Genomic DNA, 27,743 nt, shown 5'->3' with positions numbered 1-27,743 from the left:
TTGTCCCACTTTCTCCATGTCTGTCTAGCTAATCCTCCCTATCAGATTCTTCTCCCAAGTTTCTCTGTCTTCCCAGAAATCCCATCTATCCTCTCCTGCCTAGCTATTCGCCATTCATCTATTTATTAAATGCATCAGAAGATGTCTTAGGCATAAGAGGAAGGACAGATACATCATCACACAGCTTGATCAACTATCTCACACAAAGTTGTTGTGATTTCATAAGGGCAATGGCCCTGTCACTTCCATAAGGTATAATTTTGTAATACTCCTCACTAAGCTATGACTCATAATCTTTCTACTCCCTCTACCATTATGTTCTATTAGCTTGGGGGAGAGGGTCACAGAACCTCTCAAAACAATACAGGCTATTGTTATTTCTCTTAGTGGAACATCAGAAGTTGATGGTTATGACCCTACTGCTGAATAAACTACATAATTTTGTCACAGAATATGGTGCTATGCATGCTTTTATGGGAGAAAAATCATCAACATTCTCACTTAGCTGTGAACCTATGTATCACAATAACAATCAGCCCATCATGATAGACCCTTTGGTCTATTACACTATCATGTATTAGTGGCATGAATGTTGTGGGGGATAACCTGCAGCTTTATTAGTGGTTTAAGGCCCATTGCACAGAAGGGAATTCATTTATCATATTGTAAACCCAGACAAGAACTAGTGGATGGGTAGTTCATATGCTCTAGAGGACAACCTAACTCCTTTTCTTTTGCTAGAGGTATATAGTATTCAAGTGCCTTTTAAATACCTATCCTAATACTCATAGATTAGTGCAGCACTTACCCCTCATCAGAGAAGCTTCTTTTAGCATTCAGTGGCAGTGAGCATAGATTCACAACTGGTCCAAGTGTGGACAATAAGTGACTGCACCGTGATCAGCCATTAATGAGACATCTATGAAACAGTTGTTTTATTCTAGTAAAGCTATGAGAAAATTTTGTCCTGACATGGTGCTTCAGAGTTAGTGTGGATTTCTTGTCCTACTACTTCTTTTTAAATTAATTAATTAGTTTAATTAATTAATTGCTTTAGCTGGTAAAAATACATATGTTTGTCATTTATAGTATGATGTATTGAAATATGTATAAATTTTAGAGGAGCTATATCTAGCTAACTAATAAATATCGCCACATGTCACATTCACATTTTTATGGAGAATAGTTAATATCTGTCCTTAGCAATTTTTAGGAAGGTTGTAGTAGATAGTTATTAAGTAGAAGATAAAGTAGTCTTATTGAAATTATTTTTCCTAGCTACCTCAAAAGTTGCACACATTAGCCTGACTCTTCTTACCTGAGTTCCCAGCCCTTTCTATTTTTGAATTGGTTGAATTTAACTTTTTAGTTTCCATAATTATATAAGATTATAAATTATCTCTCAGTATCTGGCTAATTTTACTTAACAAATTTCCAGACTCATCTATATTGTTACAGATGGCAGTATTTTGTTTTGTTTTAAAGGCTGAATAGTATTCCACTGGTAGGACTTATTTAAACATTTATTAGATTAATGCCAACTTCATACAATGGAATATTTTTACATCTTGATTTTCTATTTTATAACATGAGCACAATATGATAAACAATAATTATAAATATTAAAAGGACCTTTAAAAGTTACTATCATTTTACTTTTATATATACATTTTGAAAGCCTAAGGGAAATGGAATACTATTTTAACAGATGAACCATAATATAAACAAATACTTTAATATAATTAAGAAACATTCAAATGAATATGCTATATTACTATTTTATTTTGATTTTTTAAATTGAAAGTAGATTATTCTTTCATACAATACATCCTGACCACAGTTTCCTCTCCATTGACTCCTCAAAGCTCCTCCCCACCTCCCTTCTTTCCTAGATCCTCTTTTACCTTGTTTCTCTTCAAAACAGAGCCAGCCTTCAAGAGACAACTATTGGGGAAAATTATAAAGGCCACTCGACGTAGTTAAAATGAAGATTTATTTAGTGGATGACTTACAAATGAAGGAATGGATAGGTTGTGGGGGTCTGGGGAAGGTGTATCTCAATCCAGCGGTGTTCTCTGGAGCTCTGCACAGTCAATCTCCACCGTCCAGGGTCCAGGCGCAGAGAGAGCGCTCGCCCATCCAGCTCTCGGGTTTCCAGCACCTCCCCTCGCCCCGCCTCGTAGGCGTCACAGTTGCCAGAGTCTCAATGGGTGTTGGAACTTCCAGATCCAAGCTGGAATGGCTACCCACTACATCTCCCCCTTTTTGTCTAAATAAGAAGGCTCTAAACTAATACAAGACTATATACAAAGGAATGGTTATCAAATATTGTCCAGAAATAATGAGGGATAATGTCCTAGATAAGATGTAACTACAACCAATGCAAACAATATCAAGCAAGAAACACATTCCAAAATCCAGAAAAGTATAGAGCATAGGTAAACGGCATGTTATAAAGATCATTCAAAGGTGTCCTATCCTAAAGAACCTGAATCTAATACTTAATATGTTCTACCTAAGATATTATATATACTAAGTTGTAACTATAACTGCTAGTCTTCAATCCCATCAAAGACCTGAGAAGGAACATAATGGTACCTGAGAAATGGTAGACAGATGCAAGCAACTTTCGGGAATCTTGCAAGAGTAGACCAAGACAGCTGGCAGCCTGGACAGTCACCTAATGTTCTCAGCATTGTTGGTGCATTCAAATTGGCTACAGGCCTAGAGTATATGACAGACCATTTTCAGAAGCAGGATTTCTGAAAGACCATCTTACCCTGTCTTGGCAGAGTACAGTGGTCGCTTTCCTTGTGTCCCGCTTGTCCAGAAAGGACAGCATTGCATTTGTACTGTCAGCCATCAAGGCAAGGGCAGTTCTTTGCCCAGTAGGCCATTTTGTGCCAAAAAGACAAACTTCCAAATAGAAATGTCTTAGAAGCCCAACATTCTCTTGGGATCAATTGGTGCAGCCAGGAGCAATTGTGCCTCACATCAACAGAATTCTAAGTTATTTAAATGCCATATTCTCTAGGTCTATGAAGTGTTTGAAGATTACCTGTCCATCTGACCTATGTATCTGTAAATCTGGATAACCTAACTAATGTAACTATAGAGATGACAGGCATAGGCGACTATAAATCTATAAATCTTATCTACCGAAATAACCTAAGGACTAAGGCTTCACGTAAATAAGGCAAACAGTCTATAAGCAAATGTATGGTGAAGAACGATGACTTCAAAATTGTGACAATATACAAGATATTTATAACAGAGGTAGGAATATATAGTGTGATATGCAATATGACAATAATCTTAAATATATATCAATATACCAAATATCCTAACAGCAGTAGAACATATATAAAGTATGACAGATATAAATTTACATTTGTATCAATATAAAATGTTTCAAATAAGAGTAGAAATATATGTACATTATAACAAATATAGTTCTGTATTTGTATCAATATACAAATTATCTTAAACAGGAGTATAAAAATAGTTTACATTTGTATCAACATATAAGAATCTATAACAGTACAAATTACAGTGCAAATTGTCTAAGGTTGCTATTTTACTAAGTTTGTTTACTAGTATATACAATGATTTACCATCATATCTTATACCTATCCGTTCCATTTCTTCTCCCCCCCTTATTTTTTTTTTTTTACAATACCGAGTTAATATTTTCTTCCACCCCCAACCCTATAACCGTCATCCATAACCCTGAGAATTATGAAACCTACGGGAGAAGGGGCGTCATTTTCTTAGAATTGCTTCTTGCCGTTTAGGGGGTGATGTTATCTCTGTTGGGTACTGTGAGAAAGCTCAGATAGTTAAATCTCAGTTAGACTAACTGTAGGTTCTGCAGCAAGTTTTAGAGTAATGAGTAGGATTGTCTGAAATTCTGGCAAGAAGTGTAGTATGATGATGATTACCATGGCATCATTCTGGATTGGGTAGAGTTGTTGTTGGGGCCCCATCTTCCTTCTGGAGACTTCTGAGATTGCTATTGGAAAAACTTATTTGTTATCAAAAATGGGAGGTTTGGATTTAAAGAGGACATAGTATGTAAGAAAGGATTCTGAGAAATCAAGAGTAAACATGGAGAGAATTAGAATTTAGAAGACAATGGTCCCTTTTATTGGTTTCCTTCTGTCTCACACCAGAGGGCTCTTCTGATACGGGACTGAAGAATCTCTCAAACTTTTCTTTTAGCAATATGCTTGGGTTTAGAGAAGGAGTGAGCCAATTCCATCTCCAAAGCCAGCTTGGCTATAATTGAATTTGAACCACAAATTTTCTAGATTGATAGAGAGAAAGATGTTAGACAGTGAGATTTTACCATGTGTAGATTGGTACCAATAGATTCTTCCTTTCTGCTGTAAATATCCGGATATCCAAGGCCTTATGAGTTTTGGAAGATGGGTATTTCCATTATCCTGGAAAGACAAAAACAGAACCCTACCCCACCCTTTGATTGTTAAATTTTTCTTACAACTTGTAGAGATGTCACATTGGTGAATGATCTTTTACTTCTCTTCATCAAGGGGTTTTTCCTGTTCGAATCGAATTTTTATTAATTTTGTTGGTGTCCATAGCTTTTCTTCTCCTGCAGAAACAAAGGCAAAACCCCTTCCCCAATGTAGAACATATCCAGGTTTCCATTCTGAGGTCAGCACATCCTTGAAATAAACTGGTTGGTTTAGCTCAGGAGTTTTGTCTGTCGTCCAATGTCTCTCCGCAGCTGTTGTTCCTTTCTCATTAGCATTGAGAAAATTAAATGGCTACCCACTACAGACAACAACCAAACACAACAACAAGATAGAATAAGACAGGGCAAAAACCCTCAGACCAGATTGGAAAAGGTAACATAATAGGAGGAAAAGAGTCCCAAGAGAAGGCAAAAGTGTCAGAGACATACCCACTCCCACTGTTAGGAGTCCCACAAAAACACCAACCAAGTGACATAAAATTTACTCAGAGGTCCTAGGGCAGACCCTTGCAGGCCCTGTGCGTGTTCATTTTGTCTCTGTGAGTCCATATGAGCCCTGCTTTGCTGATTCAGTGGTCCATGTTTTCCTGGTATCCTCCATGCCTGCTAATTCCTACAATCATTCCTTCTCCCCTTTCCACAGGGTTCCCCATTTTCCTAGGGGAGGGACCAGATGGAGACCTCCAATTTAGATTCTCTCTCTGCATGTTTGTCTGTGGGTTTCTGAACCAGCTCCCAACTAATGCTTGAGGAAATCTCTCTGACAACAACTGAGCAAAGCACCAATCTATGAGTATAGCAGAATGTCATTAGGAATCATTTTGTTGATTTAAAAAAAAAAGTCATGTCTCATTCTACCCTAGTTCTCTGGACTATCCAGTAACTGGTCCCTGGCTATCCAGGCCATATAGGACATGGGCTTCCTCTCATGGTGTGGACGTCAAGTTAAACCAGACATTGGTTGACCACTCCCACAAATTCTGTGTCATCATTGACCCAGCACATCTTGTAGGCAGGACAGATTGTAGGTTGAGGGTTTTGTGACTGGGTTGGAGTCCAAGCTTCTCGTTCTCTAGCCCAAAGAGTATTTTCCTGCACATAGGGGTGAAGGCTCAATGCGGGCACCAGCTTAACCTCTCTACATTCAGTGAGCTACATGGATGTTGTCCTCAGCAAGGGGGCCCTCCTGTCAGTTTTCAGAGAGTGACCATCTGTCCTGCCATCAGCCTGGAATCTATGAAGGTGACCCTAATGAGTCCTAGTAATAAAAAATATGGATTCTGAACTGGCCATCTTTTTTAGACAGGCAAGACTTCCAGTGGTGGGACTAGGTTATATTTGGTTGAGCTTTTGGCTGAGGCGGTCCCTTGGAGATCCATAAACAACCAAGCTGATGTTATTTTAATTTTTATTGGGAAAATATATGGCTTATTTTAAGACAGAGAAATTCCATTATGTACATAATGTTATAGTAGAAAAAAACTGATTAGGAGGTTTCAAGCATTAAACCCTTTTTATAATTATTTAATTATAAATGCACCATTTTAATTAACATAAAAATATAACTTTCCATACAAAGGAACATGTAATTAAAAATAGTTTATTATCTAATGGAAACTACTCACTTAGATGGGATAGTTTAAGCAGTTTTACTTAGGATAAAGTATTATAGAATGAAGATTTTATGTGAACAAGAAAAAGAAATTAACTTTAGTGCTCGTCTCATTGGTTTGCAAAATTGCAAGGACATTTTAGGCCTGATTACCATGTTCTAATTAGTCTCTAGAGGACTTTCATGGACAAACAAGTGCTCATTAATTTGTCTTCTTCCTGTAACATTGATTTGTTCATTACCCTTTCAGAGTCTCAAATATAGAAACCAAAAATTGATGTGTGCTTTTAATGTGCTTACAGATGTTGCTACCACTTACCCAGATAAGAAGTCCATCTTAATGTACATCACATCACTCTTTCAAGTTTTGCCTCAACAAGTGAGCATCGAAGCCATCCAGGAAGTGGAAATGTTGCCCAGGCCATCAAAAGTGACTAGAGAAGAACATTTTCAATTACATCACCAGATGCATTATTCTCAACAGGTAAAACAGGACCACTAATATAAGAGATGTTTCCAATTTTATGTCCATCTTTAGGTATCACTTTTACACACATGTTTATAATGTATGTATTTGTATTTTTGTAACAGTATATATGCATATATATGCATAGCATTTCATATGTACACAAACACTATATATATGCATAGCATTTCATATATACATAAACACAAATACATGTTAAGTCTCATGTAACACATGTGGCATTATTTTCAAAAAACATTGCTAAATGCACTTTATTTATAATAAGTATTATATTAAATCATTTTATAATGCATAATATATGGTGTTTCTATTGTACAATGTGAAATAAAATTAAAGAAAATTTCATATACTCATTAAACTTAGGTTTGCCATCAACCATGGTAAAGCGCAAAAAGTCAGAAGAAGAATAAGGGCAAATATTTTATTCAAAAATGCTTTTAAAACATTTGGTGGTAACTTTATGAGTAAACAATTTTTGATTATTGAATTTTTAAAAAATATTTTAAAACCTATTTACTACCAATTAAATCAACAATATGTGTGTATATGATAAAACTACTTATTGCATCATTATAAGTACAAAGAGATTCTATTAATTCATTTTTTAACATTCTCAACAGTGGGTATCCTGGGTGTTTATTTTCTTAAACAAAATCAATGAGGAAAAAACCTTTAGACAAATTTTGCTAAAAGAATGGAAAGTTCTTGGTTCTAATTTTTTTCATTCTACTGAGCTAGTTCTATTTTTATGCTCATGACATCTTTAGCCCACACCAAGTTATTGACCTGATGAATTCTGGCTTTATTTACTTTGGTTCAGGGGAAATTGCTTTTGGGTACCCATTTTTGCAAGAGTGCAGAGTGTCATGCTATATAACTCCTGGAGTTATGTCCCTATGGAACCTGAATGTTAAATCCTGCCCTCATTAACTTCTCAGTTTTTCTGCTCTCCAGAAAGACCCAAACTGTGAATTCCTTTCTTAGAGTGTATTAGATTTTACTATCATTATGTGTTTATGGTTAAATACTTGATCTCACCCTTTCCATTCAATATTCTGTTTTCTAGCGGCTTGAGAAGCAGTCCTTCACAGGTACTTACCACATTTTCCCTCTTCTTTCTCCCTCTCTTCCCCAACTTCTTTGCAGATCACAGTCAGTCTAGCACAGGGCTATGAGCAAACTTCTTCATCTCCTAAACCTCGATTCAAGAGCTATGCCTACACACAGGCTGCTTATGTTGCCACCTCTGATTCCACACGGAGCCCCTTTCCTTCACAGGTCTGTTCACATTTACTCTCTCTTTTACACACCAGAGAAATTCTTCCTAAATGATCTAATCTTACTTTGGCTTGTATGAGGTCTTCAGTGCTTTTTTCCCTTCCACAGATACGTTCTATTGTTCCTGCTGTTATTAGATTTCCTCACATCATCTGCTGTATTGAGCTCTACCTAAGTTTGATAAATACTGATTCTTCACTAAGAGGCAGTTCTCATAATAGTAACTTTATATGCCTGATATAATTGCAGTTATAAGAGTTTCTTTACACAATCTGACAGTGTTAATAAAGAATGAGAATCTCATTCAAAACTTATGTATATAATTCTAAAAACTCTGGACATATAAATAAAAAGTACTAATTGAATTAATTGTACTGTTTGGGGAGATTTTTTTGGATGCCTAGATTGAAGGGTTCACAACGCAGCTATATTTACTGGGCGGGCACTTCCGCCTAGCCACTTCCGCATCAAAAGAGCATCCCGTAGCTAGGATACCTCCGCCTAGCAAGTTCCGGGCCAAGGGGTCTCGCGTGATCAGGGTCCCGTGCCATTGCATGGTGATGTAAGCGCGCAACATGACCATGTAGTGACGTGACCTGGCCACGCCCCCAGCCGGTTTTAAAGGTCCGGCGCGATATCCCCCCATCCCTCTTCTCCACGCACGTGTCTTTCCCACAGGCCTGCACGTTCTATCCTCTGTTTCTAATTAAACTCTATAAGCGGATTCTGTCGTGTTTCGTGACGTTTCCTTGCAAAGGGTAAGAACACAACGCAGACAAAACCTAACATTCTGGTGCCGTGCCCGAGCGGGCGCTCCCGGCGGGCGCTCCCAGGCGCTTTCCGCCGGCAGCCCGCGGACCGGGGAATCTGCTCCGTACGCGACAGACCGCTCTCCATTCGCCTGAATCGCACCCAATCTCCATCCAACACCGACCGGATTGGTGAGTGCCCACGCTTTCGGCCAGCGTAAACGGTTTCCTGCACCTGTGTGTTCGGCGCCTCACACGTGTTCTGGAGACCGGGGGAACCCCCGACCACGGTCTTCATTGGCTGCGGTCGGCCCCTATCGCTGGCCAACTGGCCCAACTTTTCCAGCCGTCTCCCACGCCTGCAGCCTGAGATATTTTTCGCGTTGGGGGCCACCGTCGGGTGCGTCCCCGTAAATCCACGTGAGATCGGCCCGTCCATCTCCTTGACGGAGGAGCAAACGTGGTCTGGACTCCCGGGGAGTCCTTTCCTCACCGTGGAGGGGGCCCCTGCTTCTTTGGCTGACGAGCCTAGGAGCAGCCTGTGCCTGAAATCCGTCCTAGACTCTGGGGACGCCTGAGGTCTTGGCTCCGGATTACGTTTATTTTTATTTTTATTTTCATTTTTATTTTGTTTATTTTTCTGCCTCTGCTGCAGACATGGGAAACAAGGCTTCCAACTCTGTTACTCCTTCCTCTCCATTGGGCTGTCTTGTTGAAGCTTTAAGACCTCTCAGTTTAATGCCTCACATAAAGATTTCTACACTAATTCGTTTATGTATGAAAAAATGGCCAAAGTATACTCTAGACAATAACAAAAACTGGCCGCCTAACGGCTCCTTGGATCCCGATGTTTTGCGGGAGTTATCCAATTACTGTCAGCGTTCAGGCAAATGGAAAGAGTTACCCTATGTGATAGCGTTTTTCTTTCTCAGTGCTAAACCGTCTCTTCTGGATTCTTTTTCTCCTGCTCATATGATGTTAGCTATGCCTAAACCGGAGGATTCTCTGACTCCGGACTCTCTAACTTTAGACCCCGCTAATGAACCCCCTCCTATTCGACCTCCGGCTCCAGCTCCTAGAACAACCGTTCCTTCCGCTCCCCCTCCAGACTCTTCCTCTTCTAAAGCTGCTTCTTCCTCGGCAGCGGCTGCTTCCAAAAGCCCTGCCCTGGCTCCAAACTTCACTCCCCCTACCACCCGCTCTCGAGCTGCTAAATCGGCTGATTCCAGCCATCCAGAACCTTCCACTGTTCTCCCCTTGCGAGAGGTGGCGGGTGTGGATGGACTGGTTAAAGTTCATGTTCCATTCTCTCTAGCAGAACTCTCTCAGATAGAAAGTAAACTGGGTTCTTATACGTCTAATTCTGCTTCCTTCATTAAACAATTTCAATATATAACTCAATCTTATAGTCTCACCTTTCATGATATATACATGATACTTTCTAATAATTTACTCCCGGAGGAGCGCAGGCGGGTATGGGAACAGGCTAGATCCCACGCAGACGAAATTCATCAGACTAACCTTTCACACCCCCCAGGAGCCGAAGCGGTTCCTGACCAGGAGCCACACTGGAACTATAACACCCAGAGTGGCTGTCTAGCCAGAGATAGGTTTATTACCTGTCTCCTGACAGGCCTCCGTAAGGCTGCCCTAAAACCAGTAAACTATGAAAAACTAAAAATGGTGATCCAAGATAAGGATGAAAATCCGTCTAAGTTCTTAGAGCGGCTCACCAAGGCTCTACTTCAGTTCACCAGCTTAGACCCGGAGAGCCCTGAGGGCAGGCAGCTGTTAATGACCCACTTTGTCTCTCAGAGCTTCCCCGACATTAGAGACAAACTTAAACGTTTGGAGAATGGCCCACTGACTCCGCAGGCAGACATGCTGGCAATAGCTTTTAAGGTGTACCATGGTAGAGATGAAAAAGCCCATAGAAGGAGCTGCCAGATGCTGGCAAGCACTGTCCGACCGGCTCCCCGAAAGCCGTCTGGTCCCTGTTACAAGTGCGGGAGAGAAGGCCACTGGGCCCGGGCGTGCACCAACGGCACACGAAAGGCACCGGCAAAGCCTTGTCCGAAATGCCACAAGAGGGGTCACTGGTCAGCTGACTGTCCTGATGTCCCAAGCGACACAGGAACGCCAGATGAGGATGAATGTGACAACGACTCTCCGGCTGACTTTGTAGGCGTGGCCTACAACGAGGATTGACGCTGCCCGGTTTCCGCCCCGGCCACTCCCATCTCACACAGGGAACCAAGGGTAGTGATCAAAGTTAATGGGCACCCCATCTCGTTCCTTTTGGACACCGGAGCTACCTACTCTGTCCTGAGAGAGTTTTGGGGGCCCACCTCTCCTTCTCGTCTCCCTATTGTCGGGGTTGGGGGACAGCCTTATCTGCCTCAACAGACACCGCCACTTAATTGTATTTTCAGAGGCATCCCTCTCACACACACATTCTTAGTGGTGCCAAGCTGCCCTGTACCTTTAATGGGGAGGGATCTCCTAGCTAAGGTAGGGGCGTCCATTTCTTTCGCCCCACACATGTGCCTTATCCCAGACGCGCCAGCGGCTCCCCTCCTCCTCCTCCTAGCTACTAACTCTTCTGACTCGGACAAGTCTTTCCCCTTACCAGCTTCTCAGGTAGACCCAGAAGTCTGGGATACCCAGAACCCTTCTATTGCTAGACACCATCAGCCTGTTATTATCCAGCTACAGGATCCTGCCAGGTATATCACCCGAGCTCAGTACCCTCTCTCACTCGAGAGCCTGAGAGGACTTAAGCCCATTATTTCTGACCTCCTCAGGAAAAAGCTGCTCCGCCCAACTTCTTCACCTTTTAACACCCCCATACTTGCAGTTAAAAAGTCTAACGGAACCTACCGCCTGGTTCAAGACCTCCGGCTCATTAACTCTGCAGTGGTCCCTCTCCATCCGGTAGTGCCTAACCCCTATACTCTCCTATCCTCTATCCCCTCAGGAACCTCTCACTTCTCAGTTCTGGATCTCAAAGATGCCTTCTTTTCTATTCCTCTCAGTCCTCAATCTCAAAATATCTTTGCTTTCACCTGGACCGACCCTGACACTCACCGGTCCACACAGCTGACCTGGACTGTTCTGCCACAGGGATTCAGGGACAGTCCACACCTATTTGGTCAGGCTCTGGCCTCTGACCTGCTTTCTCTGTCTCTCCCTGATTCTAAGCTAATACAGTATGTAGATGATATTTTACTCTGTAGCCCATCTTTACAGGTTAGCCAGACTAACACTTCTGCTCTCCTAAATTTCTTATGCAGCCGGGGTTACAGGGTATCTCCTTCTAAAGTTCAGCTGTCAGCTACCCAGGTCACCTACCTAGGTCTATCCATTACTCCAACTCACAAGGCTATTACTGTAGACAGGAAACGTCTAATCCAGTCCCTTACAGTCCCTTCCACTAAACAGGAAATCCTGTCTTTCCTAGGAATAGCGGGCTTTCTACGGTCCTGGGTTCCGTCTTTCTCTCTCCTTGCCCGCCCCTTATATGAGGCAGCTCAGGGCTCGCCACACGAGCCCCTCCTTCATCCTGTTACAAAACCTTTCCAAAGGCTTCAGCAGGCTCTTCTTCAGGCTCCAGCGCTCCATCTCCCAGACTTAACTCGTCCGTTCTCCCTTTATGTAACAGAGAAAGGAGGATTCGCCCTGGGAGCTCTAGGGCATCAGCTGGGACCCTCCTTTGCACCTGTAGCTTATCTGTCAAAGAAGCTAGACCTTACCAGTCAGGGCTGGGCACCTTGTATCCGTGCCTTAGCAGCTGCAGAGCTCCTTATTCGGGAATCAAAGAAGCTAAGTTTTGGGTCATCCATTACTGTTTTGTCTCACCATAACTTGTCCCATCTTTTAACTTATAAAGGCTTACAAACTTTACCTCCTTCCCGGGTTCTTTCTCTCCAGGTGGCATTACTAGAGGATGCCACGCTTACTTTCCGGACTTGTCCACCTCTTAACATTTCAAGCCTCCTCCCTCAACCTAACGCTGACTATTCTCCTTCTCATTCCTGCACTGAAACCTTAGAAGAGCTGTTACCTCACCCTTCACACATACAGGAGGGCACATTGCCTCAGGCTACTTATACCTGGTACACAGATGGCAGCTCCTTCCTATATGAAGGGACCCGTAAGGCGGGCTATGCCATAGTGTCAGACACTCAGGTGATAGAAGCACAGGCATTGCCCACACACACCACTAACCAACAGGCTGAGCTGATAGCTCTCACCCGTGCCTTCCAATTGGCAAAGGGACAATCTCTAAACGTTTATACTGATTCAAAATATGCTTTTCATATCCTCCTGTCCCATGCTGCTATTTGGAGGGAGCGTGGACTTCTTACAGCAAAAGGAGGATCCATATCTAACTCAGGTCAAATTATGGCCATGTTGGAGGCTTCCCACCTCCCCAGGGCTATAGGAATTGTCCACTGCCGGTCTCATCAGACTGACAGCTCCATCATCTCTAGGGGAAACAACCGGGCTGACCAGGCAGCCAGAGCAGCGGCCCTCCAGGGCCAAGTCTCATCTCACCCACCGCAGGGAATCCATACAGTACAGCCTACACCCTCACAGGAAACTCCAGACACCAGACAAATCCTTTCCTATCTACACCAACTCTTTCATCCTAATAATCTTGCTCTGTCTCAATTCGTAAAAGCTCACCTGCAGCCCACCTCTGAGGACCTACAGTTTTTAAGAACAATTACTGCCTCGTGTGAGATCTGCCAGAAAACAGATCCCAATACCAAGTACAGGAGTCAGCCTTTTCCCACCCACCAGGCTAGAGGTTCCCTTCCAGGGGCTGACTGGCAGCTTGATTTTACTCATATGCCCACTGTCAAAAAAGCTAAATATCTCCTCGTGATGGTGGACTCATTTTCGAACTGGGTGGAGGGGTTCCCTGTGTCTAATAAGCGGGCCCAGACAGTTGCAGATCTCCTTCTCCGAGAGATTATTCCTCGGTTTGGAGTCCCTGCTTCTCTCCAGTCTGATAATGGTCCAGAGTTCACTTCCCAGGTTTCTCAGACAGTAGCTAAGGCCCTTAATATCTCATGGAATTTCCATATTCCATACCGCCCCCAGTCCTCAGGAAAGGTGGAGCGTACCAACCGGTCTTTAAAAACTATTCTTACCAAGATGTCACAGGAACTTCATCTCGACTGGGTAAGATTATTGCCTCTAGCTCTCCTCAGGCTCAGGGCTCTTCCTAAAAAGCCTCTTTCAGTCTCTCCGTTTGAACTAATGTATGGAAGGCCAGTTCTAACACCAGGTCTTTTTCCCAAGCCTCCAGCTGTTCCAGACAGTCTGTTAACCCCTCTTTTATGTCATCTAAGGTCTATTCTATGGAGCTATGCGGACTGTTCACTGCCTCAGCCATGTGACAATCCTTGTCCATCTCCAATACACATTGGGGATCAGGTTCTTCTTTCCCCTCCGGGTCAGCGTCCTACACCCCTTTCCCCTAAGTGGCAGGGACCCTTCAAAGTAATTCTTGTAACCCCTACAGCTGCTAAACTCGAGGGCTTTCCTCACAGGGTCCACCTGTCTCACCTAAAACCTTTTATCTCACCTCCATCCCAGAAGAATCTCTCTTCATATACAGTGAAACAAACAGGGCCTCTCACTCTCAAGCTCCAGAGGACATCAGGATCTCCTGCTTTGCCGCCAATTCCAGAGGAATAAGGTACCACCCCTTCCTTTTCCAACCAGGGCCACACAGAGCCGGAGGCAAAAAGGACCATCAAAAATATCCAGGCGGTAAGGAATAATGTAATACAATAATTTATCATTGTTCAATACTCAGCAACTGATCACCTGTGTTTCCCAAGTGTTAACCTAATAAGGAGGACAGGTGTCTTAAGTAAACTACCAAAGCAGGTGCCTTAAAAGAATTACCTCTAATGAGGCTTGTCTCAGATAGGAATTAAGCAGAGTACTAAGACCAGATCTACCTCAGGTAAATGTCACATGCCTCTATCTGGGCAGGCCAAATCTACCTCAGACAAATGCCAACTCCAAAACAAAATAATAATGATTCTTTCTCTCTAAGCTCTCTCTATGTCAACAGTATCTTATTAAATGAGAGGCCCCCAGCCACGACGCAGGAGGTCCCCAGCACCAGCACGGATGGACAGCCTCGGAACCAGGAGAAGGCAGAACGTCGTTCCAGGACTTCCAACATTACTCCCGGACTTCACAAGATACCCTTCACACCCCCCCCCCAAGAGCCAGCCGACGCCCACTATTCAGCTGGAAGCAGTCTTTGAGAGAAACGTCGCCCCCGCACCCAGTCAACCACAATTTTTCTTTTTTTAAAAGTAAAAGAGTCGGGAATGAAGGGTTCACAACGCAGCTATATTTACTGGGCGGGCACTTCCGCCTAGCCACTTCCGCATCAAAAGAGCATCCCGTAGCTAGGATACCTCCGCCTAGCAAGTTCCGGGCCAAGGGGTCTCGCGTGATCAGGGTCCCGTGCCATTGCATGGTGATGTAAGCGCGCAACATGACCATGTAGTGACGTGACCTGGCCACGCCCCCAGCCGGTTTTAAAGGTCCGGCGCGATATCCCCCCATCCCTCTTCTCCACGCACGTGTCTTTCCCACAGGCCTGCACGTTCTATCCTCTGTTTCTAATTAAACTCTATAAGCGGATTCTGTCGTGTTTCGTGACGTTTCCTTGCAAAGGGTAAGAACACAACGCAGACAAAACCTAACATAGATAGCTTATGTGTAAATGATGTAGAAATTTTCATTATATACTCATTCCATAAAAATATATTCTACTTAAGAAATATATAACCCCAAGCTACTTTAAATCATCTTATGTAAGTATAAAACAAATTTTGTAGTATTTGTAAGAAAAAGTGCCATGCAGACAACTCAGATTTAGTGCCATTTTCTACCTTTACAATATTAAAGGAAAGCTAAAAATATAAGAAAAATATGACCTGTATTATATGTGAGGGTATGAAAATGAAGTATACTAGAATTAATAAATTTTCCAGGATTGCCTTTGAGAAGAAATCTTTATTTCACTCAGAACAGTTTGAAAAGGTCTTAAGGAAGGGACTTTGATTAAACCTATGCTATGAATGATAGATTAGCATTATGAATCTGATCCTATTGGTATATTTAAAAGTGCACATTTTAGGAGACTAAGTGATTTTTTTCAAGACAGCGATATACATTTAATTATTGATCCATGTTTTAGCTGATTGATGGATGAGGCTAAATATTCTATACCCTGAAAGAGTCTCCTCAAAGGAAACATCTGTTTGGGGGCATAAATATGCCCTCTGTCCTAGGCTAGTTTCTTCCAATGCTGAGGAAAGATGACTAAATAAGAAAATAGGTTTCAGAGTCTTCTTTAATCTGGTTTTCTTTCCATGTTTTACAAAGACTAATTCTATAATTTCAAACAAGGGTCTTCAACAGTTTCCTCCTTATCAGTAAATAATAATTCTATCCCACTTGTACTGCAGGCTTATGTCAATCTCTTTGGCATGAGAAGTGCTATTTTTATTGCCATTTAAAGTTTAAATTTATCCTCCCTTCTCTCACAATCCAACCCCTTAACACTGCTTTAATTTAACTCTCTCCCATGGAAACCACCAAGATTTCAGGGATAGAGCCTACATTCTGAAACAAAAGAACATAAGCCAAGACAAAGATAGGAGACTTTTCTCCCTCATTATCACTTTCCTGAGCTACATTTCCTAGGTTTCTCTAATGCCTTTTCTGGTAGCACATTTTTACCTCATTATCACTTCATTAAGGCCTTGCTCAGATATGTTCCTTAATGAAATAATTGCAAATGATCTTACAAATTTTAGGCTCATTTTGTTCACTTTACCTTTGTCTAAATATTACTAAATACATAATATGTCATAAAATACTCAGAACATTTGTTTTCAGTAATGCAACCTGCTAAAATAAACCTAATGTTTATCTTTTATAAAAGAATCAGAACAGAATTTTTTGAAAGATAAGTTGGAAGATACCAGAAATAATATATTGTGACTATTTCTAAAGGAAACACATCAGAAGATGATTTCCCACAGTTAGCTTTGAGGACCTTATTTTTTCACACTATCAAAATGTTCACTGAAGTCTCTGGAGGACTGAGCCTACACTGTCCTCTACAGGTGATACCTGTCATACTTACAGTGGAATCAAACCAGTTGGATTAAATTGCACCAGGTTTTATGCAAGCATTTGGAGATATGTGGGAAAAACACCAATTTTCTTTTTATTTATAAGAGAGTTCTGAGTAGGTGGCTTTCCCATGTAGAAAACATAAATATGATCAATTATATTTTCTGGTTTCAATATCTTAGAAACCTCAATTATCTACATTTGCCTCAAACTTGAAATTTTTGCTTAACTTACTCAGTTGAAGCATTGTCAACAAGCTCCAAATACCAAATACCAAACACCAAAATATGAGTGATTTAGCCTTTTCATTGTATCATTTAGCTGTCATAAATAAAGGATAATTGATTTATAGCTGTATTCAATCCTTATTCTTGTGACCTTGCTCATCAAATATACTTGATTCTTAATCTTGAATTTTAAAGATCCAGAATAATCTTTTAATCATTGGATTCTCTCTCCTGGAGCCTTATCCTATCTAAAATTTCTACAAGCAGACATAGCATATACCTGACTTCTCTCCTCAAAACCCTGTGAGGCTTTTCATGTTAATAGATGTTATTTTACATACTGACTTCTGTGGACTTTGCTTTATTTATTCATTAAAGAAATATTTTTAGTGACTGGAACAAATGTCATTAATTCCAACAGATTCTACCATCAGTGAGACTTTTTAGAACCTTTACACTAAGGAAGTTCATGTCTCTGTTCTATATGTTGTTGTTTTTTTTTTCAACATCTACCTGTTTCTCTTCCAACCCCATTAGCATAGAAATCTGGAGGAAGGACTCCTATTTTTATCTGTCTATCCATTATTTTATCAATGTGATTTAATCATGTATTCAATCTAAATGTAAATGACCACTGTATCTATGTTCTCACTATTCTCAGTCTCTAGTTACAGACACACTTCTAGCTCATTTTCAACAATTTTGTATGTGCTTATATACCTTCAGATGTCCTCAAGGAAACTTTGTTTCATTGCTCATAGTCTTTTCTTGTCCTTGTTATTGTAATGGCGATATGACTCAGCAGTGATTGTGGCTTTAGGAGACATACTCTTTCTTCTCTGTATCGATCCTGTAGTTCAATAATGAGACAAACTTAGTCAGCCCTTTACCTCATTTTTCCATTAAATTATGCCCAGTCAACTTTCTTTCTGCCTCTCTGGGTAAAGCTTTCTTTTTGATTTCCCCATCAGGTCATTTTCTGCTTTCTCTACTGTACATGACCATTGGCCTTCCAGAGGCATTGTGAGGATACTTTTGTGTGAGAATACTACAGGAAAAACTCAAATATGCCCCTGTTTTGGAGGGTTACAAAGACCATGTTTATGTTTGTATATTATATACAGCTTAAGATATATTCATTTAATAAACGCTTTTAACCCTTACTATTGTACTCAGTCTTCTATGCCTCATAAAGCCTAGGAGTCAGGCTTTGAAGAGTTATTTGTACTTTGTTTGGATTCTTAAAATTATGTATGTTGAAAAGGGACTCAGAACAACAAAAGAAGCATTTATCTTATTTAATTCACATTTAAACTTTTTCAAAGACTTTCAAATATATATATCTCCTCTAATACAAGTATGAATTGATTTGGTCAGAAATGATTTTTATCAGAAGTTAAAGAACATTTAAATAGGATAGATTATTTGTTGAAGCAGCTGGTGACATACAGAGGTGAGATTCAAGCCCAATGCCATGACTTCTATGTCAGCTGTGATGTTTCTAATCTGAAAATTCCTGAACCTGACAGCAAAAAGGTTTATTATTTTCTTATCACCACTGCATCTGTGCTTTAGTCTTTTAACATAAGTTTCCACTGAAAAGTATCGAGAAAGAAGGAAATCCTCATCTTTGCTTCTTATCTTTGTCTGATGAATAGTGGCTGTCAACCTTAGAGAGTATACCTATTACTAATAGAATACACAAATATTTATGTATTTGTAATATAAGAAACAATTGGACATTTCAAGTGGTAAAAAAGTACATAGAAATATTGTGGAGAAGCATTTCAAACATAATAAAAAAAGATCTGTATTGCAAGTGTAATAATTACAACCACCAGTAGAATGATATACTTACTGATCTCTTCAAAATAGTTAAACTTGAAAATAAGCATAACAAAAGTTTCTCTTAAATTTTTTAGATGGCATATATTCATAGAGTATAGGGTTAGGCTGAGATGTGTTTACTAGACAGTTAAAAATAATGGTTATATGTTCATAAAGCAAAAAACTACAAAGGAAGCACCCATCATAAAATGATGTGCATGTCCTCATTATTAGTTTCCTTACAGGCAAAGTTCATTTTTCTCAGGGCTTCATGTATACCTCATAATTTGCTCTAAGGTTTCATTTGCTTACTAAGTAGGAGTAAACACATGGACACGTGTGCCTGCATGCGCGCGCGCGCACACACACACACACACACACACACACACACACACACACACACACACAAAACCTCATATCCATCAAATTAAAATGGAACTTATTCTTTCTTATATAACTCTGGTTGTATCTTTTCATCGTTTCTGCCATGCTTCATTTGCTGTCTATTAGCTCTTATTTTAAGACTTTTGATAATCTTTCTCACAGACCTCAGCAACATAACATTCTTTTTCTTTAAAACATTCTTCATTAAACTCAGATTCTGTGTTCACACTCAGATCTCCCTGTGTGTTGATTCTTCATGAAAGGATTCAGTCAATTTTGCATCAGAAACCTAGTAAAATATGTATCTGTACTAAACAGATGTATCTGAAATGATCAGTAAACTTTCATTACCCAAATGATATCACAACTATTTATAAAACATTTATAACAGTGAATATTAATAAATATAAATATTATTTGAGCTGTATAAGAATATATATATATATATATGAATACTATGACATTTTCTATAAGGTATTTGACCTTCTATGATTTTATTTTTGTGGTACATAATGTAATGAAGCCCTGGGTCATTGAAGGATGACTGTAGCCTTTTAATTTATGCTATTCAAACATTCTACTTCCTTTCCCTTCTCCTTGCCTCTTGTTCTTTCTATATTTCACATATTTATCTACAGCTGCACTGGGATTCTCTCTGTGATTATGACTCATCTCACACGACATGGCAAGTTTTAGGATTTGAATGTTACATTGAAGGAAGTGGGTTCATCAGAAGTTGTATATATCAATTCCATTTCATTCATATTTGCTATAGCAGGATATGGATATATTGAATGTGTATTTTGATATGTGTGCTTATCTGTGTAAATATATACTGGCAAATACTTCTCTTTTAAAAGGAACTGAGCATAGTTATACTCAAGAGTAAGGAGTAGATTTTTTTTCCTGGGACAATTTTGTTTCCCCAGTTTTATAATTTTTCTTATTAAGTTTCAAGAATTATTTTTATATTAAATGATATAGCTTTTCTGTGATATGGTGTATACATAATTTTACAGTTTGTTAGCTGTCTTTTGAATTTGGTGGGCTGTTTAACTTCACTAGAGATATTATTTCTATATAATTGTGAATTCTTTTGTTTTCAGTTTTATGTCTTGTTATTATATGGCTTTATAATATTTAAAACAAGCACTTCATGCAGACTATTAAAATTACTCTATAGTTTCTTTTAGTTCATTATAAAAAACAGGCTTTGGTTCTACTGCATCTGGTCTAAGTTTCCACATTAAGAAAAATTTTACTATTTACTCTGAGAAGTTATCCTATTGTGATGTGTTGATTCATTCACATTGACCATAATCAAATTGAATGAAAGAAAATATATCAGAAGTCACTTTCAGCATAAACTTCCATATATCTTTCTGAATAATATATGCCATATCTCCTTGCCTAAATAAAAAGGGGAAATGCAATTGACTACCATGATTGACTTCAAAATGTTGGCCACACTTTAGTCATCTAGACAGAGGAAAAATGTATTTTCTGAGTCAGACCACATTATATTAGGAAATAGAGACATTAGAAGGATAGAAAAAATATATCAGCAGCTAGTATGTGCTAAACTGCCCTAGAATTTTATAGAATTTGTGTTCAAGGATAGAATTTGATTCTCATTCTGTATGCATCTGAATTTGCAGAGGCATGCTTTTGCTACTCCAGATGCAGGGAATCATGCATTTCTGTAACTCTACATTAAACTCGTGTTTTCTTAGAGGAGCATCTGGTCTTGAGAAGGAAGTATATTAGTTGGTCAAGGGAGAACAAACAATGACATTAGAGTAAAAAGGATTCATATTCAGTTCTCATAACTTTCTAGCCACGTAGCCTTTCAACAGTTTCCTGTATGTTCCTGGCCTCCATTTTCTTACATTTATTATTGATTTCTATATAACTTATGGAGCTATTAAGCAGAATTGGTGATGTGAATGCATGAAGAATATTCTATGATGGGAGAACATTGTAGTTTCTCAAAAATGGCAACCATATCATTACTACTTCAAAAATCAGGGGTTAGGTAAGATTGTCTGGTCTTAAATGATGATCTTATTATATTTTGATAAACACTTTCATAACTACTGAGTTGTAAAATTTGTAATTTTTTGAATCATGACCTGTATACAGTTAAGTCAGTTTTATGAGTTAATGGTGGCATGTGAAGGAGTCTAATGTAAAGGGTGCTCTTTTTAGTTCTAATATTGTTGAGGAGCAGTCTTGGGGCCACAGAAAGAAGAATATAGTAATGCTTCCTTATTAAAAAAATCTCTTATGTTTCTGTGTCTTAGAATCCTATATGTGTGCACATTGTGCAAAGGGAAGAGGAGCTATTTACTCAACTTGTCCCCCCAAATAAGTGAAGATTGAATAAAATAATTAACAGATAATATACAACCATTGATGGAGGGCTCTCCTTCCTTTAAAATAGTCATTGGTCTGAATCTAGATAGTGTTTATTTTTTTGGACCAGACTGAGGAAATAACTTAGAAACAGAATGGTCAGGTTTGAGAATCAGCTCTATACATTGATAGATATACTGAAAACTTTAAAGCAATTCTAAAACTTAGGCGAAGCTGGACATGGTATCTTACTACTCTAATTTCACCATCCAGGAATCCGGGTTGTTGAGAGTTTTGGATTATTAGTACTTAGATATATTAGTCTGTTCTTTGCTTGTGGTGTCTTTTTAAATATTTGGTATCAGTGCCTCATAAAATGAGTTTGGAAGCATTCTTCCACTTGAAATACTTTGGAAGAATTCAAGATAAATCAGAATAAACTATTTTTGAATGTATGTTAAAAATTTGCTGAGATCATCTGGCCATAGACTTTTTAGTGGGTACTTTTTCTTTTCTTTGATTAAATTTGTTCTTTTGACAATTTCATATACAGTACACTCTGATGATTGTCACACTCTGTTTCTTTTACTTGCTTCATACTCTTATTACCTCCTACCCCAGAAGTATCACTCTCACATTCATGTTTTTGCATTTTGTTTTACAACCTACTGAGTTTAATAAGACTTTATATAACCATGTGTTTGCTAGAATTCATCAGAGCACAGTGAGCTTACGGGAGAGCAGGCAGCAAAAGACAATGTCTTGTTGGGGTTGAGCACTCTAACTTATTCTCAGTGTCTTGAGCAGTCATGCATCTCTGCTTTTGCTGCATTTCATTGCAAACAGAACCTTTTCTGATTAAGACTGAGAGTAGCATTTGTGTATGGGCATAAACATATTTAGCAGCTTGGTGCTGTGCCAGTTGTGCTTGTTGTTGATTAACCTCTTGATTTTATTGGGGCTTTTTATACTTTTTTTTTCTGTAATTCAGTCTTAGAAGGTACCATAGTTTTAGGAATCTACTCATTTATTCTAGGTTATCCCATGGGTTGGCAAATAATTTTAAGATTCTTTCTATTTAGATAGCACTGGTTATTCTTTCTGCTTGTGAGCCTACCCTTTAATGGCTGAACCATCTCTCCAGCCCTACCTCCTTTATTGATAATTTTGACTTTTCTTTCTTCTCAGTAGTTTAGATAAACATTTACTTCTTTTGTGTACCCTTTTGAAAATACTTATTTCATGTATGATTTTCTCTAGTGTCTATTTTATTTACTTTTGCTTTAATTTTAATGCCTCTTATTTTGAATATGTGATCTTTTGTGCTCTTATTATTTATTTATAGTCTATGTTAACTTGTTCCCTTATCATGCTATAGCTCCCTGCCCAAAAAAGGCTAGAATTACTATCTAGTCATGTAGCCAAATCTAGCTAAGAAATATTATCTTTTTGTCTTAGCCTCTTGAATGTTGCCATTAGAGTAATATAGTACCCCGTCCAAATTTTCTTTTTAAAGTAGGAATTGAGTTCAGTACTCTCCAGCTGCTTCTTAATCATTATGTTTTGAGCAGAGCATATGAGACAACATTCTTATATTCTGTAGTTTTTTTATTGAGTAATGTGGAAATATGGCATGCTTTCATGATCCATAATATATAGATGAGAAAGGAGGTAAATATTTTTAAGTTAAACTATAATTTTTTAGAGACAATATGAATGAGATAATGGATGAAATGAAAATAGTACCCATGTTGTTGAGGCTCATAAAAACCTTAATATAAATTTATATTGAATTGTACATCACGATTTATTGCTGGAGAGAGACATTGAGTTACGTGACAATTTTAAATGAAAATGTGTTATGATTTATTCAAAAGGATTAATTGACTACTAATTGTAAAGGAGTATCAAAAATGTTAAACTGACTTTGAATATTTAAAAAAAAACTATAAGCTGCCATATTATTGTGTTATTACATTTTAAAAGTAGTAGACAGCCTCTATTTTTCTATACATCAAATACTTTATTATATATTTTATCAGATAAATACCCAAGCTCTGAGCTTGTGTGACTATTATATCCTTCCTATAGTAAGTAGGGAAAGAAATTATTATAAAATCAATGGAGACAATTTATATGATGTTAAGTAATACCTTTAAGATATGATGCTTCCCCAATACAAATTTTCCTTGATATCTGAAAACTAATTTGTCTCTACATAATATCACAGGCTCTATACTTAGAATACACATACATTAATGCAATTCCTAGACAATAAGAAGAATAGATAGCATTTGGCTTACTTTCTAAATTAACTGTATAATACATACATACACACACACACACACACACACACACACTTATACTTACAAAACACACACCAAGACACGTACACAAACACACAAGCTTTTTGTGTATATATGCATATGTGTGTGTGTGCACACAAGCATGCATGTGGGTGCATATGTGTATATGAATGGGGTCCTGAATATGACATGGCATCTGGGTTGAAGTCAGAGGACTATTTTGGGTGTTGGTCCCCACTTTCTATCTTGTTTGAGGCAGATCTGTTTGTTGTTTTTCTCCTACATACACTATACTAGCTGACCCAAGCACTCTGTGGATTCTCCAGTCTCTATGTACAGATGCTGATTATTGAGGTTAGCTTTATGTGGATTTGCGGGATCTAAACTCAGATCCTCATACTTACAGAGCAAGCACTTTTATCCATTGAGCAGTCTCCCACTCATAAAAGCTTAAAAGCCTTTGAAATTACACTGAAATCTAATCACTGAGAAAAGACTATTGAAAGTTATTCTTTTTGGGAAGTTTTTAGATAATAGTGCAGAATATATTACCTTCTGAGGTATAAACAAACATGCACTTGATGTGAAGACCCAGGCAGATTGTGTCTCCGTCTTTGTCTGCCAGGGAGACACATTTTTTAAATAAAATTTTTGTAGAATTGATAATTTATTTTTATTTTCTTGAGATTACAATACAATTGCATCAGTTCCCCTATTTCCTTTCCTCATTTTAATCCCTCCTATGCAATTCTTCTTTTCTCTCAAATTTATGATTTTTATTTCATTGTACTCATATATAAGTATACATATCTGTTATATATCCCTAAATATATAAATATAATTGCTTAGTCTATATAATAGTAGTTGCATGAATATCAACTTGGAGCTGATCACTTCATATTGAGTAGCCAATTGGAGGGCTAAAATAACATTTTATTAGGTCTTTGAAGCTTCCATACAATGTAGTTTGATCATATTTACTCTCCTTTCCTTACATTCTTCCAGATCCACATGCTCCTCTCAACTAACCCAACGTTACCCATTTATCTCTCTCTCCCTTCCCCCTTCAAAGTCATTGGGGCCACTTTGTTGGGTATGGGGCCTGCCTTGAAATGTGATCGATGTACCAGGTATCACACTGTTAAAGAGAAGTGTCTATCCCTCTTCCAACCACTCCTCTGACCCAAACCCCTCAGCTGCAAGTGGGACTTGATGTCTTCCTTTCAAACCTTTCATGCTGGGGTTTTGTCTGGCTTCAGCTTACACAGGCCTTGATTGTTCATGCTGTCACAATCACTGTGAGCTCGAATGTACAGTTATCCCATTGTGTATTGAAAACAACATATATTTGGAATCATTCACAATCTTTGGCTCTTTCCTTCCTGTGTTCTGTGATGCTCCCTGATACTTGAGGGGAAGGTTGCAACATAGATGTTCCATTTAGGGCTGAGCATTCCAGAGTCTCTTTCTGTCTGCATATTAACCATATGTGAATCTGTAGTTTCCATTTACTGCAAGAACAAGCTACTCTGATGAAGGCAAAATACGTATTGAACTATGAGGTGTAGTAATAAATCATTAGTCATTCAGTTAAAATTAAGCAATGTTGATTAAGTGTATGGAGCAGCCTGTGCTTTATTAAGATTAAACATTTATACAATTTTAATACTGTATCCACTTAACAGAATTATATTAGGAGAATCTTCTCCAGGATTATAATGGATCTAATTTACAACATTGCCCATTTTTATAAATAAGCTTTAATCTTTACATCCATTAAGCAATTTTATTTGTGTTTGTATTGATTTGTTTATTATAGCTATCTTGTCTTTAGAAACTGTTTCAAAATGTTTGATAACTCTGTAAATAAAATAAACCTTTTTTATGAAACCTTACTCAAAAAGTTTAAACATTGAAATTGATAAATAGATTTTGATTCAAATTTTTATATTGCCTATTTCCTAAAAGCTATAATTGGCATACATAATTAAAATCCTTATTATGGCATTCTATCAGCACATACCCTTACAAAATATGACTTTTGTCTACAAATAATATCAGTGCAAACATGGAATAATTATGAGTTTATCAACAAACCCTCTTACCATACATGTAGAACATGATGCTACATGTAGAAAATTCAGTGTAGGTAGGTCTCAAATATATTGACACATTTTCATTATCTTTAAAAATTTAGCCAGGTGGTGGTGATGCATGCCTTTAATCCCAGCACTCGGAAGGTACAGCCAGGCAGATCTCTGTGAGTTTGAGGCCAGCTTGGTCTCCAAAGCGAGTTCCAGGAAAGACACAAAGCTAAACAGAGAAACCCTATCTCGAAAAAACAAAAACAAAAAAAAAAATTTACCCTTATTGACTATTTATTTGAAAAAAAAAGTACTCTTTCATGTGACATTTTCTTTAGGAGTGATTAATTTAGAATTTCTATGAAATTCATATGTAAGTAGAGAAAATACAATATACTTTGTTCAAGATAAATGCTGATATATATCATATCTTGCAGTCATTAAATTTGAAGCAATAAAAATTATGAAATATGTCATCAGGGGCAGAAAGTATGTTTTAAACATGGAGATTGATTATATGCAATCGTTATGTGACTCCTTATTGCCAGTATATCTGTCTACTAATACAAATACAGAAATCCAAGCCCCTCCATTTCCTATATCCATTACAGGTTTTAAAGATGAATATTTACAGAGATATTTCTGTGACTTCAAGTATCTTACATTATAATGATGAAAGTGACCAGAGATGTATAAGATAATGTGACTCCCTCCATCCCCATCTGCTTACTGTGAACATTTATGAAAATGTTGATACAATTTCTCTGGGACCTTGTTTCATTTAAAGTATTGTTGTATTTTATCTTCATCATCATGTATTTCTAGGAAACTTTGACCAAAATCTTAGCATTATAAAAGGAATACATTTTTAGAAAGTTTTATACTGTTAGTCAGATTACTAGGTCCATTGACAATTATCACCCTCCTAAGATATGTGGTTTGTAGATGATATTCTAATCAGTCTTATTAAATAAGAAACACTGAGCCAAATACATAGTTAAATGCCCAAGAGCACTAACGAAGAGCCAAGACTACCTTTAGCTGCCATCCTTCCCCTAAGAGAGAGAGCTTCTTCCTGTGTGACTTGTCTTTTTATGCTTTCCTGTTCTGCTTTCTCATTGGCTCTAAGCCCAGCCACATGACTTCCTCGTCACTGCCTGTCTATACAGACCTCCAGATCTCTATGGTTGGTACTTCAATTAAAGACTCGGGTAACCATGCATGGCTGTGTCCTTGACCACACAGAGACTCTGCCTGCCATGTGATCGGTTCATGTGCTACCACCTCTGGACTTCTGCTTAATGGCTCTCTTTTACCTCTGATCTCCAGGCAACTTTTTTTTATTAACGTGCAAAAAAAAAAATCACATTTCAGCACAAATAAAATATCACCATAGCGGTTCTCTTTCTGAAACATTAAAATTTACTTTATGATACCTCAAAAATGCATTTCAAGAGAATATTTGGACAATTAATTAAATTATCAATAAGCTGTACGCAGGGATTATTATAAGGCTATTTCAATTCCATCATGTAGATCTCATGTGACCCTGGTGATTAAAGTCATATTAACTATTTGGTACATCACATGATTCAGAAACAAGTATTCTTGGAGCACTATAATCTCTATTTTGCTAATTGTTCATTCCCCACTTTATTGTAGAGTCCAGGATAGCATGTAAAATAGAGAATTATGATCTCAGAAGTCTTTTCATATCTATTTCTTTATAGTATGTGGTTATAGTAATTATCTATT

General features: G+C 38.4%; 1 protein-coding gene across 11 annotated transcripts in view; it reads left to right on the top strand.

Moving 5' to 3' along the window:
- Positions 1-27,743, top strand: part of Dmd (dystrophin) — a 2,251,111-nt gene that overhangs the window by 718,637 nt on the left and 1,504,731 nt on the right. For all 11 annotated transcript variants that reach the window (XM_076562037.1, XM_076562042.1, XM_076562041.1 and 8 more), the window contains exons 8-9: positions 6,413-6,594; positions 7,744-7,875. In XM_076562037.1, the coding sequence (XP_076418152.1) occupies positions 6,413-6,594; positions 7,744-7,875 (314 nt within the window). The remainder of the gene's footprint in view (positions 1-6,412; positions 6,595-7,743; positions 7,876-27,743) is intronic.

The sequence above is a fragment of the Peromyscus maniculatus genome, chromosome X, assembly GCF_049852395.1.
Source record: "Peromyscus maniculatus bairdii isolate BWxNUB_F1_BW_parent chromosome X, HU_Pman_BW_mat_3.1, whole genome shotgun sequence".
In the NCBI taxonomy this organism is placed as follows: Eukaryota; Metazoa; Chordata; class Mammalia; order Rodentia; family Cricetidae; genus Peromyscus; species Peromyscus maniculatus.
The sequence above is the reverse complement of the archived record's forward strand: the minus strand, read 5'-3'. Positions and strand labels throughout refer to the sequence as shown.